The 14,895-nt window shown below is 48.3% G+C and overlaps 1 protein-coding gene across 2 annotated transcripts in view; it reads right to left on the reverse strand.

Moving 5' to 3' along the window:
• Positions 1 to 14,895, reverse strand: part of ANXA7 (annexin A7) — a 53,892-nt gene that overhangs the window by 24,180 nt on the left and 14,817 nt on the right. For both annotated transcript variants that reach the window (XM_039480697.1, XM_039480698.1), the window contains 3 exons: positions 14,370 to 14,424; positions 8,782 to 9,010; positions 5,265 to 5,372 (listed from right to left, as the gene is read on the reverse strand). In XM_039480697.1, the coding sequence (XP_039336631.1) occupies positions 5,265 to 5,372; positions 8,782 to 9,010; positions 14,370 to 14,424 (392 nt within the window). The remainder of the gene's footprint in view (positions 1 to 5,264; positions 5,373 to 8,781; positions 9,011 to 14,369; positions 14,425 to 14,895) is intronic.

The raw sequence follows: 14,895 nt of genomic DNA on the forward strand, positions 1-14,895 counted from the left end.
CACGCAGAAGTCCCACAGGAGCAGTGCTTCCTTGAAGAGGAGGGAGGAGCGGGCTCTGCCCTGCTTGTTCACGTAGAACATCGCTGTCGTGTTGTCCGTGAACACTGTCACACAGCGGCCCTGCAGGCGGGTGCGGAAGGTGTGACACGCCAAACGGATCGCTCGCAGCTCGCGGATGTTGATGTGCAGAGCGAGCTCTTGGGGTGACCAAAGACCTTGGGTGTGAAGGTCGCCCAGGTGAGCCCCCCAGCCGAGCGCTGAGGCATCCGTGGTCAGAGTGGCGGATGGGCGAGGAGGGTGGAACGGGACTCCCGCACACACGACGTCTGGGTCTAGCCACCAGCTGAGGAACTCGAGGGTTGGCTTGATGACCGTGACCACCATGTCGACCGGGTCTCGATGCGGGCAGTACACCGACGGTAGCCAGGACTGGAACGGGCGAAGGTGGAGCCGCACGTACGCAGTGACATACGTACAGGATGCCATGTGGCCCAGGAGGCAGAGGCAGGATCGCACCGTCGTGGTAGGAAAGGTGACGAGGTCTCGAATGATGGAGACCAGTGTCTGGTGCCGAGAGCGCGGTAGGCAGGCCCTGGCCAATGTGGAGTCGAGAACCGCTCCAATGAACTCCACCCGCTGCGACGGAATTAAGGAGGACTTCTCATCAATGCCGAGAAGACCGAGCCGATGAAAGAGACAGGATTTCTGTCATCTGGTCCATTACCAGCCGCCGAGACGTTCTGCGAACCAGCCAGTCGTCGAGATACGTGTATCTGACGACGGCGGAGAGCTGCGGCAACCACTGCCATGCACTTGGTAAACACCCTCGGTGCGGTGGATAGGCCGAATGGCAACACTGCGAACTGGTAGTGTGCGTTGTTCAGCACGAAACGTAGGTAGCGTCGATGGGGAGGGTAGATCGCGACATGGAAGTAGGCGTCCTTCATGTCGAGGGCGGCAAACCAGTCTCCTGGATCCAGAGAGGGAATGATGGTCCCCAGGGTGACCATGCGAAACTTCGGCTTGAGCAGATATTTGTTCAGCTCTCAAAGGTCCAGGATAGGACGCAGCCCTCCTTTCGCTTTGGGGGAGAAAATAACGGGAATAGAATCCCCTGCCCCGCCTGTCTTGAGGCACTGCCTCTATGGCACCCACGCTCAACAGGGACTGGACCTCTTGTAAGAGGAGTTGCTCGTGAGAGGGGTCCCTGAAGAGGGACAGGGAGAGTGGGGGGGAAGGGGGGGTGTGAAACAAACTGAAGGCGGTATCCCGACTGGACTGTTTGAAGCACCCAGTTGTCCGTTGTTATTTGGGACCACGCCGAAAAGAAATGGGAAAGGCGGTTGTAAAACAAAAGGGTAGGATCCGGTAGGGAAAGTGATCGGCCGTCCTCGGGCATCCCATCAAAAGGCCTGTTTGGACCCTTGGGGGGCCTTGGAAGGGGCCTGGGCCTGGTTGCGTCTGTTGCCGGATGGTCGACGGCGATTTAGGCCAGGCCGCCTGGTGTTGTAGGGACGGTACCGTGGCTGGGCGAAAGGCCGGGAGGGTTGCTGCCTGAAGGACCTGTGCTGTGTTGCCGGTGTATGCATCCCGAGAGTGCGGATGGCTATGTGACCGTCCTTCAGGATCTGGATCCGGGAATCAGTTTTTTCCGAGAACAGGCCCTGAGTATCAAAAGGCAGGTCCTGCAGCGTGTACTGCACCTCCGGTGGTAGGGTGGAGGACTGCAGCCAGGAGATGCGCCTCATAGTCACTCCTGAGGCCAGGGTCCTTGCTCCCGAGTCCGCGGAGTCAAGAGCAGCCTGGATGGAGGACCTGGAAGATTTTTTCCCTTCGTCCAACAGCGCCGAGAACTCCTGGCGGGAGGCTGTTGGGAGCAGTTCTGTAAACTTCGCCAGGGACACCATGATGTCATAGGCGTACCTGGCGAGGAGAGCCATCTGATTGGCGATCCGAAGTTGCAGACCGCCAGCAGAGTAGACCTTGCGGCCCAACAGATCCATCCGCCTCGCCTCCTTAGACTTCGGCGCTGGGGCGGGCTGACCATGCCTCTCCCTGTCGTTGACCGACTGGACGACCAACGAGTCTGGGGCCGGGTGAGTATACAAATACTCATATCCCGTGGGGGGGACGGAGTACTTTCGCTCGACCCCGCGGGCAGTAGGAGGGACAGACGCCGGTGACTGCCAGATTGTCGTGGCGTTCTTTTGGATCGTACGGATGAACGGTAAGACCACCCGTACTGGAGCCTCCGCTCCAATGACATTCGTCACTGGGTCCTCGTCCTCCTGGACCTCCGCCACGAGGAGATCGATGGCCTTTGCCACGCGGCGAAGCAGGTCTTGGTGGGCCCTCAAGTCTATTGGTGGCGGATCTGTGGCAGATGCTCCGGCCACCGCCTCGTCTGGAGACGACGAGGATAAGCCCTGGACTACAGCCTCCGTAGATGGATCTTCTAGCGGTTGGTCGGCTGGCTCGGGCTGAGGATGCCTCTGGGGGTCAGGCGGTATCGAAACCAAACCCGGTGGCGAAGGGGGCGGTCTACTTAAGGTGGCCTCTGGTACCCTGCGCTCGGAGGCAGGGGCCCTTGGGGGGACAGGCACCCCGAGTCTCGTAATGGACCGAGGGGACCCAGAAGCCCCACTGCTGTGCACCGAGGTTGACCATGTGGAGCAGGCGGGAGGTGCCCGTTGCTGCCTGCCCCGGACACGACCGACGCGGGGCGAGATGGCCAAGGGGGTGCAGAGGCGCTGATGGACTGCGCCGTCGAAAGTGGCAGCCTGTCCCCGGACGGTGCCGAGGATCGGTGCCGGTCATCACGGTACCGGGATGGTGACCGAGACCAACGTCCGTCGCGGTGCCGGGAGCTCGACCGGTGCCGGGAGCTCGACCGGGATCTGGACCGGCGGTGCCGGGAGCGGCTGCGAGAGTCACGGTGCCGGGCACGGTACCAGGAAGCGGACCTCCGTCGGTGCCAACACGAAGGCGATCGGGATCTGGAGCGACGCCGGGAGTGCGACCGGTACCGCGATGTTGAACGGTACCGGGACTGCGACCGGCGTCGAGACGGCGACCGGTACCGCGATGGCGAGCGGTGCCGGGATCTGGAGCGGCGGGACGGTGACCTTCGTCGGGACCGGGAGCGCCGTCTGTGCCGTCCGTCCGGAGAAGGGGGCCGAGTCATCATCGCCGGCTTTCCCGCCTATACAACAGCCCGCACCGGCGGTGCCGGGGGCCGGAGGCTCGGTGCCTCTGTGAGCTCTATGAGCTCCCGCGCCGTTGAGAAAGTCTCAGGCATGGATGGCAGCTGCAGCTCAACCGCGGTCGGCGCCGGGGAGCATGGCGGTGCCGGACTCGACGGCCCTTGCGGCGCCGGAGGCAACGGCACGGTGCACGTCCTGTGCACGGTCACAGCCGGTACCATAGGTGGTGGTATTGGCTGGGCTTCTTGACCCTGAGCGTGGGTCTTTGCAGCTGCCTTCACCGGCTTACGCTTCCTGGAAGGCGAGAGGGAGCGGTGCCGGGTCGCCGGTGCCGCTGGCTGAGGTCGGGGAGCCTCGGTGCCGGAGCGGCTCGGGGCCACCAGTGCGCTACACGCCGATGAAGCCCTCGGTGCTGGCACGGTCGGTGCCGGGGGCTGGAGCGATGCCTCCATCAGGAGCTGCTTCAGGCGAATGTCCCGCTCCTTACGCGTCCGGGGCTTAAATGCCAAATAGATAGGGCACTTATCTGTCCTGTGACTCTCCCCGAGGCAACGGAGACAGGAGTCGTGCGGATCCCCGACCGGCATATGCCGCTGGCAAGATGCGCAGGGCTTAAAGCCCGGTGCCTTGGGCATGAGCCTGCACCGGTAGAGGAAAAGGGGGGGAACCCCCCTTATCCTAATCCTAAAACTATCTAACTAACTGAACAAACTATCTACACTAAGTAATGGGAAAAAAAAAAAAACTATGTACAGAAAAAGTAGCGAGAGCTAGGGTTGTGGAGGACAGAGAGCACTCCACAGTTCCAACTGGCCGTCACGGGCGGTAAGAAGGAACTGAGGAGCGGACGGGCCAGCTGGGGTATATAACAGGCGCCATAGCGGCGCCACTCCAGGGGGCGCCAGCCGGCCCGCCGGAGTTGCTAGGGTAAAAATGTTCCAGAGAGCCGTGCACGCACGGCGCGCACACCTGACTGGAATGCATAGGAGCAATCACTCGAAGAAGAACAACCTGTTCCTTAAAAGGAGCTCAGCCGTTCAGTATTAAAGATATTCTAATTACTACAGCTGACTAGAGTGAAGAGTAAATCACTTACAAATGTCTTAAATATAAAGAGTGATACACTGACAACTGTTAAAGCAAAATATGACTGAAGTAATCCATTAGAAAGCATTCTTCGTATGTAGGTGGGCGTACGTAGTTGTGTTATGTTAACAGTGGGTTAACCACTGTTAAAGTTAGTGAAGCAATCTTAAAAGAACTAAGATGGCCGTCGTTGCTGTCCCCATTCTCAGTCTCTTCTAAGTGCTACGCTTAAGCGCAGGGGGATAGCTCAGTGGTTTGAGCATTGGCCTGCTAACCCAGGGTTGTGATTTCAATCCTTGAGGAGGCCATTTAGGGATCTGGGGCAAAAATCTGTCAGGGGATTGGTCCTGCTTTGAGCAGGGGGTTGGACTAGATGACCTCCTTCCGACCCTATGATAGTTGCTATGCTGGCAACTGAAAATCCTTAAAATGTCCTTGACACACATCATTTGCATTCACTGGGTTGCCTTTAAGCACCTGCCTACCCTCCTTTAAACTTCCCCCTACTCCCAAGTGCTTAGTTCAGTGTGGGCATAGAGATTTACTCTTACTGTTGAGCACTGAACATATTTCTCAGGGCTATGCAGAAGCCTCTCCATACAGAGGCTGATCACTAGTGCATTCTGGTTTTCCCAATTCATCAATGGCCTTCAGGATCAAGAAGCAACAGCATCCCAAACACTATATGAAAATAAACAGCAACAGGAAGTGTGCCTTTTTGATATATGTAGTATTTATTTAGATTTGAGTTCTCCTGTCAATCCGTCAATGGTCTTAGAAATCATCAGGAGTTGTCTGTCCTTCATAAGAACATACATAGCATCCAACTGCAATAGCTAGGAACAACAGAGGGAGCTGAGGGCATAATTTCAGTTTCTTAACCTGGAATTCCTTGGTGCAACTCTTAAGTATATGACTTTTTTGGTATCTGACTAGGATGGCACACACAGGCACATGCACATCTCAATTACCTACCTGGTATTTGTGCTGGTCCACCTCCCACATAGCTTTGAGATGGAGGTTGAGGATAACCACCAAAGCCAGATCCATTAGGGGGGACACCAAATCCAGGACCTGTAGGAGCTAGAGGGGAAAAAAGGAGTATAAAAAAAAAGTTTTTTTGGTAATTTAAATTTTAGTTGATTTATAATAAAAACAGAGTAGGATGTGTAATGCAACTGTAACTAAAAATCTTTGAACACAGACAACAATATCCTAGTAATTTATACAAAGATTTGAAAAGCTACCACCATGCCTCATGAGTTCAGACACCAGATTGGAATAAAAGTGGTAACACTTCTGATTTACCTTCATCTCCTTCAGAAATAAGTCTGTGTAGCTTTCAGGTTGGATTTATTTAGGTGAAGTGTATTCAGAAACACATTTGTTTTTTTCCTTTGGAATAATGTTAGACTTGGGAAAACAAATGTATGTTTACTTCATAAAGCTTGCAGTTTGACCTTTGGGAATTGTCAGACAGAAGCAATAACACTAGTTTGGGGGGTGGGGGAGCGGTGCGGGGAAAAGGGCTTTCCTGAGAATTCTGTTTGGTTATTCAAAAACTGATATGTCAGAAGCAGCAAAGAATCCTGTGGCACCTTATAGACTAACAGATGTTTTGCAGCATGAGCTTTCGTGGGTGAATACCCACTTCTTCGGATGCAAGCAGTGGAAATTTCCAGGGGCAGGTGTGTATATATAAGCAAGCAAGAAGCAAGCTAGAGATAACGAGGTTAGATCAATCAGGGAGGATGGGGCCCTGTTCCAGCAGCTGAGGTGTGAAAACCAAGGGAGGAGAAACTGGTTCTGTAATTGGCAAGCCATTCACAGTCTTTGTTTAGTCCTAAACTGATGGTGTTAAATTTGCAGATGAACTGGAGCTCAGCAGTTTCTCTTTGGAGTCTGGTCCTAAAGTTTTTTTGCTGTAGGATGGCCACCTTAAAATCTGCTATTGTGTGGCCAGGGAGGTTGAAGTGTTCTTCTACAGGTTTTGTATATTGCCATTCCTAATGTCTGATTTGTGTCTATTTATCCTTTTCCTTAGAGACTGTCCAGTTTGGCCGATGTACATAGCAGAGGGGCATTGCTGGCATATGATGGCGTATATTACATTGGTGGACGTGCAGGTGAATGAACCGGTGATGGTGTGGCTGATCTGGTTAGGTCCTGTGATGGTGTTGCTGGTGTAGATATGTGGGCAGAGTTGGCATCGAGGTTTGTTGCATGGGTTGGTTCCTGAGCTAGAGTTACTATGGTGCGGTGTGCAGTTGCTGGTGAGAATATGCTTCAGGTTGGCAGGTTGTCTGTGAGCGAGGACTGGCCTGCCACCCAAGGCCTGTGAAAGTGTGGGATCATTGTCCAGGATGGGTTGTAGATCTCTGATGATGCGTTGCAGGGGTTTGAGTTGGGGGCTGTATGTGATGGCCAGTGGGACTCCTGGCCATCACATACAGTCCCCAGCTCAAACCTCCAACGCATCATCAGGATCTACAACCATCCTGGACAATGATCCCACACTCACAGGCCTTGGGTGGCAGGCCAGTCCTCGCCACAGACAACCTGCCAACCTGAAGCATATTCTCACCAGCAACTGCACACCGCCATAGTAACTCTAGCTCAGGAACCAACCCATGCAACAAACCTCGATGCCAACTCTGCCCATATCTACCAGCAACACCATCACAGGACTAACCAGATCAGCCACACCATCACCGGTTCATTCACCTGCACGCCCACCAATGTAATATATGCCATCATATGCCAGCAATGCCCTCTGCTATGTACATCGCCAAACTGGACAGTCTCTAAGGAAAAGGATAAATGGACACAAATCAGACATTAGGAATGGCAATATACAAAAACCTGTAGGAGAACACTTCAACCTCCCTGGCCACACAATAGCAGATTTTAAGGTGGCCATCCTACAGCAAAAAAACTTTAGGACCAGACTCCAAAGAGAAACTGCTGAGCTCCAGTTCATCTGCAAATTTAACACCATCAGTTTAGGACTAAACAAAGACTGTGAATGGCTTGCCAATTACAGAACCAGTTTCTCCTCCCTTGGTTTTCACACCTCAGCTGCTGGAACAGGGCCCCATCCTCCCTGATTGATCTAACCTCGTTATCTCTAGCTTGCTTCTTGCTTGCTTATATATACACACCTGCCCTGAAATTTCACTGCTTGCATCCGAAGAAGTGGGTATTCACCCACGAAAGCTCATGCTGCAAAACATCTGTTAGTCTATAAGGTGCCACAGGATTCTTTGCTGCTTCTACAGAACCAGACTAACACGGCTACCCCTCTGATACTTGATATGTCAGAGTTTGGCTCTGGAGAGAGGCAGAGCAGGAAACAAGAAATAATAAATGTTTACTCAGACCACATGTGCTAGGAATACAATGCAAATTGACAGCTAGTGCAGATGAGAATTATTATTTTTTAAATGGGGATGAGGTAGAAAAGGAGCGTGAATAGTAACGTACATTCAGTGTTTAGAGCCTTGCCATCAAAATTAACAAAACTTCTGAATCCACAGCAATAATCCTAAAGCCCTTTCCCTAATGAAATGTGTGAAAAGAATTTATTCTAATATTATACATTTATATAGTCCCTTTGATTAGAGCATAAAGCATTTGATAGCTATTAATTAAATAAGACTCAATAGCATAATTACTTACCCATTATCTGAAACTGAGGCACAAAAAGATTAAGCAATTTCACCATGGTCACACAGCATGTCAGTGGCATAACTGGAAATATGCCTCCTGCCTCTTCACCAAATGCTGGAGCCACCATATAGGCTGCATTTCAGAGTCAGGAGCCAGTTCCAAGAACAGACCACCAGAACCAACAGCTGAAAGACCTTCATGTGCTTTCAGAACTTTGGTTTTCTATCATACCTGGTTTCTATCAGGAACTCATTTAAATTAATTTTCTGATTTTTCCCCTTTGAATGTTCTCAGCTAACCATGCTCTCGAATAGCTGCTCTTTGGCTCCCTCCACAGCTCTCCTCTGCCTTTTCTCTTTGAGCACAAACACTCACTCTCTCCCTCTCCCCACACCTACCCTCCCTATTCTCCTGTTCCCACCAAGTTCCACCTCTGCCCTGCTGCCAACAAAACCAGCTTGCTGATCGTGACTGGACTGGTGACAAACTCTGCCTATTCCTCTTCTTTCCTCTTCCTCTAACCCCAATTAAAAACAAACCTACTCATTTGTTTGTATTCCCATCCCCTACCCTTTTGGATCATTAGATTGTAAACCCTTCAGGACACTGGTTGCTTCTTTCCACATCTGTATAATGCCCAGCACCTTGGCCCTTGGATGCTATTGTAATATTAATATTGCCTACTCCACAGAACCGAGCCCTGAGTGCCAGTCTCCTGCAATAACCACTAGACAAAGCTTCTTTTATTTTTTGTATTTTCTGAACCAAATACAGGGACTGATTATGATGGAAATAACCTGTGAACAGGGTTCTTGAATATTACCTCCGGGATAAGATGGCATCCCCCCAGGTTGGGGAGCTCCAGGGTAGCCCCCCCCAGGTTGGGGAGCTCCAGGGTAGCCTCCAGGCGCAGGGTATCCTGCAGCTCCTGGGAACCCACCACTCGGTGGCGCTGCAGGATATGCACCACCTCCCACAGGAGGGAAGCCTCCAGGAACAGCTGGATAGGGATATTGACCAGCAGGTGGATAAACAGATTCTTGTCCTGTAGGCTAAAAACAGATAATGGAGAAAATACTTGTATATCTGCTAGAGACAGACAAGGGAATAAAGACTCTCTCTCTCTCTAGCTACCAAAGTATGCACAACTTAATTAACAATAAGGTCTGACTTAACAAAGAAGAGAAATTCAAAAATCTCCATTCATGAACTTGCTTTAACTCTTGTTACTGGGTTTAAAAAAAAAAAAAAAAAAAGCAGTACTGTTCTGGACACATCAAAATGTATTTGCCTTGTCAAGTGTGAGTCTGATCTTTAACACTCTAACAGCAAGATGAGCAGTAAATGAATTACAGGTCTTGAAACAAGCACATTCAAAATTGACTAGGGTCTCTGAGGGAAGTTCCTATGGGTTAATAGCCATACATGAGATCTCGGAAATATGCAATCCAAGAGTTACTGAAACTATATTTCTTGACTATATATAAACCAAATTGGTTCATTGTAAATCAGTTCTGGACAGGTGCCACTCCCAAACACCGCCCACACATTATGCACAGTTCATACTCACCCACTTCCTGGGATTCGGTTTTATTAACAGAAATTAACAATACAACAAAATTCTATTCAAACCTTCTCAGGCTTGGCTGCTCCCAAGATTCCTACCTCTGGACGGCTCAGCTCACACATTAGATTCTTCCTGCCCAGGGTATGGCTACACTGGCGATTTGCAGCGCTGGAAAGCCTCCACCAGCGCTGCAATTAGTAAGTGGCCACACCTGCAGGGCACTTCCAGCGCTGCAACTCCCTGGCTGCAGCGCTGGCCGTACACCTCACTCGGCATGGGGAATAAGGATTCCAGCGCTGGTGCTGCAGCGCTGGTTATCAAGTGTGGCCACACACCAGCGCTGTGATTGGCCTCCAGGGAATAAGGTGTATCCCAGAATGCTTTTATAAATTACTCTCTTTGTTTTGTTATGCAGCCTCTCTTTGTTTTGTTGTGAACGAGCTCCGATCGGAGCTCCGTTCTGTACCTGGCTGTAAACAATCAAATGAGAGGCAGGGAGAGTGAATGAAACAGAACGGAGCCGATCGGAGCTCCGTTTGAACTGCTTATCTATAAAAACAAACACTGATCACAGCAAACAGGAGCTATCTGTACCTGGCTGTGAACGATCAAATGAGAGGCAGGGGAAACAGTGTTGGATGCAGGCTGTTAGGGTTCGCAAACATTTTGTGATTTTTCCAATCTCTCTCTTCCCCGCTCCCTGTCACAGTACACCACAGGGAGTGAGTGAAACAGCGGGGAGTCCGTGTTGGAGGCAGGCTGTTTGCAATTAGAGTTAAGACTAAGGGCTCATGAACATTTTGTGATTTTTCCAATCCAGGAAGCTAACACACAGTGTTGGCTCCAAAAATCCACTCTCTCTATCTTCCCCGCTCCCTGTCACAGTACACCACCCTCCACCCCCCTCTTTTGAAAAGCACGTTGGTGCACTTGAATGCTGGGATAGCTGCCCATAATGCAGCACTCCCAACAGCACTGCAAATGCTCCAAATGTGGCCACACACCAGCGCTGGTAGCTGTGAGTGTGGCCACACACCAGCGCTGCTCCTACACAGCTGGATGACCAGCGCTGCAAACTACCAGCGCTGCAAACCGTAAGTGTAGCCATACCCCCAGAGAGCCACTCCCACCTCCCTTATATTTACTTGAGAGAGTCAGCAAAACACACTTAAGCCTTTCCCAGCAGAAGCAAAACCTGCTAGCAAAGTGGGGTATTTAGGAAAACACTGTCAGTATGACTTCATGACTTCAAGGCCTGTTGGGACAACACAGAGGCCACACACCTCACCTTGAAGTAAATTGTAATGTAAATTTCTAGCTGACAAACCTAACACTAACAGTGCAAATCATTTTAGGCAAAATAGCAATCATTTCACATTTTAAAATATTTTTAACCTAGCAAAGCAATAAATCCACAATGAATAAGCTGCAATATTTCAGTACAAACTCAAATTAAGATCTTCCAATTATTCATGTAATGAAATCAAGTGTGTTTCTGGGATTGAACTTTAGCATTTCAGAATCCAGTGCAGCACTTTTGCTCATTAAAATAGAGGTTTGTAACAGACAAGGCTGATAAAGCCCTTAACTATAGCTGCACAAAGGGTGCCACTAGAATTGTTAGGACACATTCTGAAGATATTAGCAGATCACTGTACATAAACGATAAATGCAGCTGTGTTGTATGCACAGTATTTGAGTTTGCTGCATATGAATTATTTTCATCACGTCACAGTTCTCAAACTAGCTTAAATTTTCCAGTGCAGCTCATCCATCCACAGGCTTCTAGATTTGTTTTTGATCCTCTTCTGCTGGATTGAAGTTTGTTTTGAAGCTTTTCAGAAATGAAGACCATATAACACTCAAGTTAATCTCCATTTCCTAAGCTGTCATGAGCTATGTTTTGAAGAACGGTGACAAAACTTTTGAAATCAGTGTAATGATTAATGATACCTGAATTCAAAATTTATCTGAAAATCTTTATTGATCAAAATACATGTGACAAATGAAGTGTTTTCACAATCTAAATTTGACGTATAGTATGCACTTGTAGAGTAAATGTGATGGGTCTAGCAATAATGCTAGGTAAAAACTCTTCAGTAAAGTTGGGAATGCTACTGCAAACATTCTCTTACTCTCTTCCTTTTTTGTTACTGATGTCCAACTCCTTATATGCCATATATAAGTCATCAGGAATTTCCAATTTAATATTATTTTAAAGGGACAAATCCACTTTAAAAAAAATCACACTTCTGTCTGAAAACTTTTTGCATTATAATATAATAAATTGTTATAGTAAATGCCTAACATTACTATAACTGAAAGAGTAGAGAAAAGGTATTTCGCTTCTTTCAGATTTGTTTTATTTGTCCATCTTGACAGCACTTTGGATATAGTCAGTTTCACGGTTTCCCCTGTTTGTATTAATCTTTCACACAGAAAGTGAGTAAAGAAAACACATTTAAAAAATAATAATAAGTGATTGACAAGACAAGGCAGAAAGCTTAATGGCAGGTGTAGTATCTGAAAATACTTTTAACTCATTTTTTGAATTTGACCAGATTTCAAGCTGTGTACTTTTAAAGTACCAACATAACTTTTCATACTATGAATGTTTACCAACAATAAACCCTCAGTTAGAGATTTTTCCTTAAAAAAAAAAAAAGCAGGGCCTGGTTTTCAGATGTCCTGCACAATTTCAACTTCAGTTGGAATTGTTGGTGCTCAGCACCTCTGGGAAAAAAAGTTTGGTTCTGTTTGTTAAATGGAGATTTGATCTAACAGCATTCAGCTACTCTTCCACTTCTTCACTCGAGACAGAGGCTGCTGGTAGTACTAATGGCTGGGCTCAGGGGGAGAGGATGCAGGTATCTGAGCTGGGGGGGCCCACAGCTGGGCTCAGCAAGGAGAAGGTGTGACTATCTGGGCTGCAGCTGAGCTGTGGGAGGGAGGGGGGTTGGGTGTGTTGGCTGGGGGGGAGGAGTTGTGGGTGTCTGGCCCCCTGGCTGGGCTCTGGGGAGGGGGGAAGGGTGCAGAGAAACAGGAACTGGGTTGTCATCGGGGTTTCTTTAACTCTATACTCCTGGGGGAGTTTTTGTGTGTGTCTGTATTGTTACAGACATACTTGCTGATAGATATTTTGAAATAAATTACCAAAATAATTGAAACTGGTGTGATTATGTAGTATTATTTTGACAAATAAAATTTGCAGAATTTTAAAATATTGTGGGCAGAATTTTTAATTTTTTGGTGCAGAATGCCCCCAGGAGTATTCAGTGGAATCTTAGATCATCCACTCATGAGTTGCAAAGGGAATGAAGTCCCGCAGTCAAATGGCCAAAAGACAAAACAAATTAGCCAAACTGCTCTGTATCCTCAGCAAAAGACAAGTCCTCATGGTGTATGAGCAAGAAGCTAGATTTTCAAAGATGCTCATTACCCACAGCTCTCACTGAAATTAATGAGAGCTGCAGTTTGCTCAGCACCTCTGAAAAATCAGGCCACAGATCTACAAGGTATTACAGCTGAACCTGAACCACGACCAGATGTGTGAACTCCAGCAAAGACTGATCTAGATTCAAATATCATCTGTATAATAGGCTGAAGCGAAACCCCAGATCTGAAGATCCTTGAACTTCTATATACATGGGGAGTGAGTCACAAAGTTTGGATTCAAATGTAGAGCCAAACTACTGAATAAATACTGCTCTCATGAAAGAGGCACAAGACTATCCAAACAAAGAAAATCAAGAGAATTGACAAGTTACAAAACAAAACAAAAAAATCACCAAAACTGAGCCAAGCTTCTCTCAGCCTAGCATATAACAAAAGAACTGTCTCTTAGGAGACCATGAAATGCCCTGAATGCACATTACAGGAATATGCTTTGTTACCTCAATGGACAGGAAAGAATTCTTTACTGCATTAGATTATCTGCACTCAAGCTCATGAACATCTTGAGGGATGATGCTAGAAACTGTAAATCTAAAAATAATATCCTGCATGAAAGTAATGACTATGGGCATGGCTATACTTGCAGATGTAGAGCACAGAGTTAAACCAGCCTTCGGAGACCACAGCAGGGAAAACGCTGCTGTGTGTTTACACTGTCAGCTGCAAGTGCACTAGCGTGGCCACATTAGCATCTCTTGCAACGCCACAAAGAGAAGTGCATTGTGGTAGCTATCCCAGTGTGCAAGTGGCTGCAACATGCTTTTCAAATGGGGGGTGGGGTGTGACAGGGAGTGTATTCTGTGTATGTGGGGGGAGAAAGTGTGTTTTGGGGGGTCTGCTGCTGTCTTGTAAGTTCAGACAGCAGCAGACCCCCCTTCCTCCCGCCTCTCTCTCTCACACACACTCACAACAGCAGCATTCCACAGTAATAGTTTGCTTTGTCCCAGAGCAGATAAGCATGCTGGCGGTCAGAAATGGAGCTTTGAAAGGGATATCTGGCATGCCCGCAGCTGAGTTCAAAACAATGACAAGAGTGGCCACTTGACTTCAAGGGATTATGGGACATTTCCAGAGGCCAGTCACAGCGCAGTAATGCAACACGTTGTCCACACTGACGCCCGGGTGTTTCAGCCGGGGCGCAGCAAGCTTTATGCTTCTCATGGAGGCGGATTACCAGGAGCGCTCCAGCTGCAGAGTCCAGGCGCTCTAAGTGCCTTGCCAGTGTAGACACCTCAGGAGTTAGGGCCCCCGGGGCTGCTTTAATGTGCTCTAACTTGCAAGTGTAGCCAAGCCCTAATATTCCCTCAGCACATGGCATGACAGAGGAGAAAGTCATAAGGGTGTGGCCTATACTGCAAGTACAAGGCATTTAAAAAACAGGACATACTTACAGGATATCCAGGGAAAGCAGGATAGCCTGAAGGGGGATAGCCTGGGTATGACATTCTGAAAAAAAAATAAAAACAACATTTTCAGTGACAAGCTTTTGGATTTAAAGTACAGTGGCATGAATTAGTTGTTTGCGTACTGAGTACCCATTATCTTGCTTAGGTGCGGAGGTCCACACACAGCATACTGATATGTATGAATTTTACTTGTCAGCTACTTTTATTTTTTTTAAACTTTTCATTTCAGAACTTTTCAGACACGTGAACCTAATGAGGCAGTTACAAAGGGAAAACCACATATCAATCATGCCACTCAGTGCCACTTTTGTTTCATTCTGTAAGGGTCTGGTCCGGTGAGAGGCTGAGTACCCCCATTTCTCATTGCACTTAACTGCTATTGAAGTTAAGGGCATTCCACACCTTCCAAGATCAGGAGCATCCTATTTTATTTATGGAAATTAAAAATGGTTTATGAAGCTATCATTTTCATAACTAAATAAAAATAAGTTTCAATATAATCTTCTAGCAC

Source organism: Mauremys reevesii, linkage group 7 (genome assembly GCF_016161935.1).
Source record: "Mauremys reevesii isolate NIE-2019 linkage group 7, ASM1616193v1, whole genome shotgun sequence".
Taxonomy (NCBI): Eukaryota; Metazoa; Chordata; order Testudines; family Geoemydidae; genus Mauremys; species Mauremys reevesii.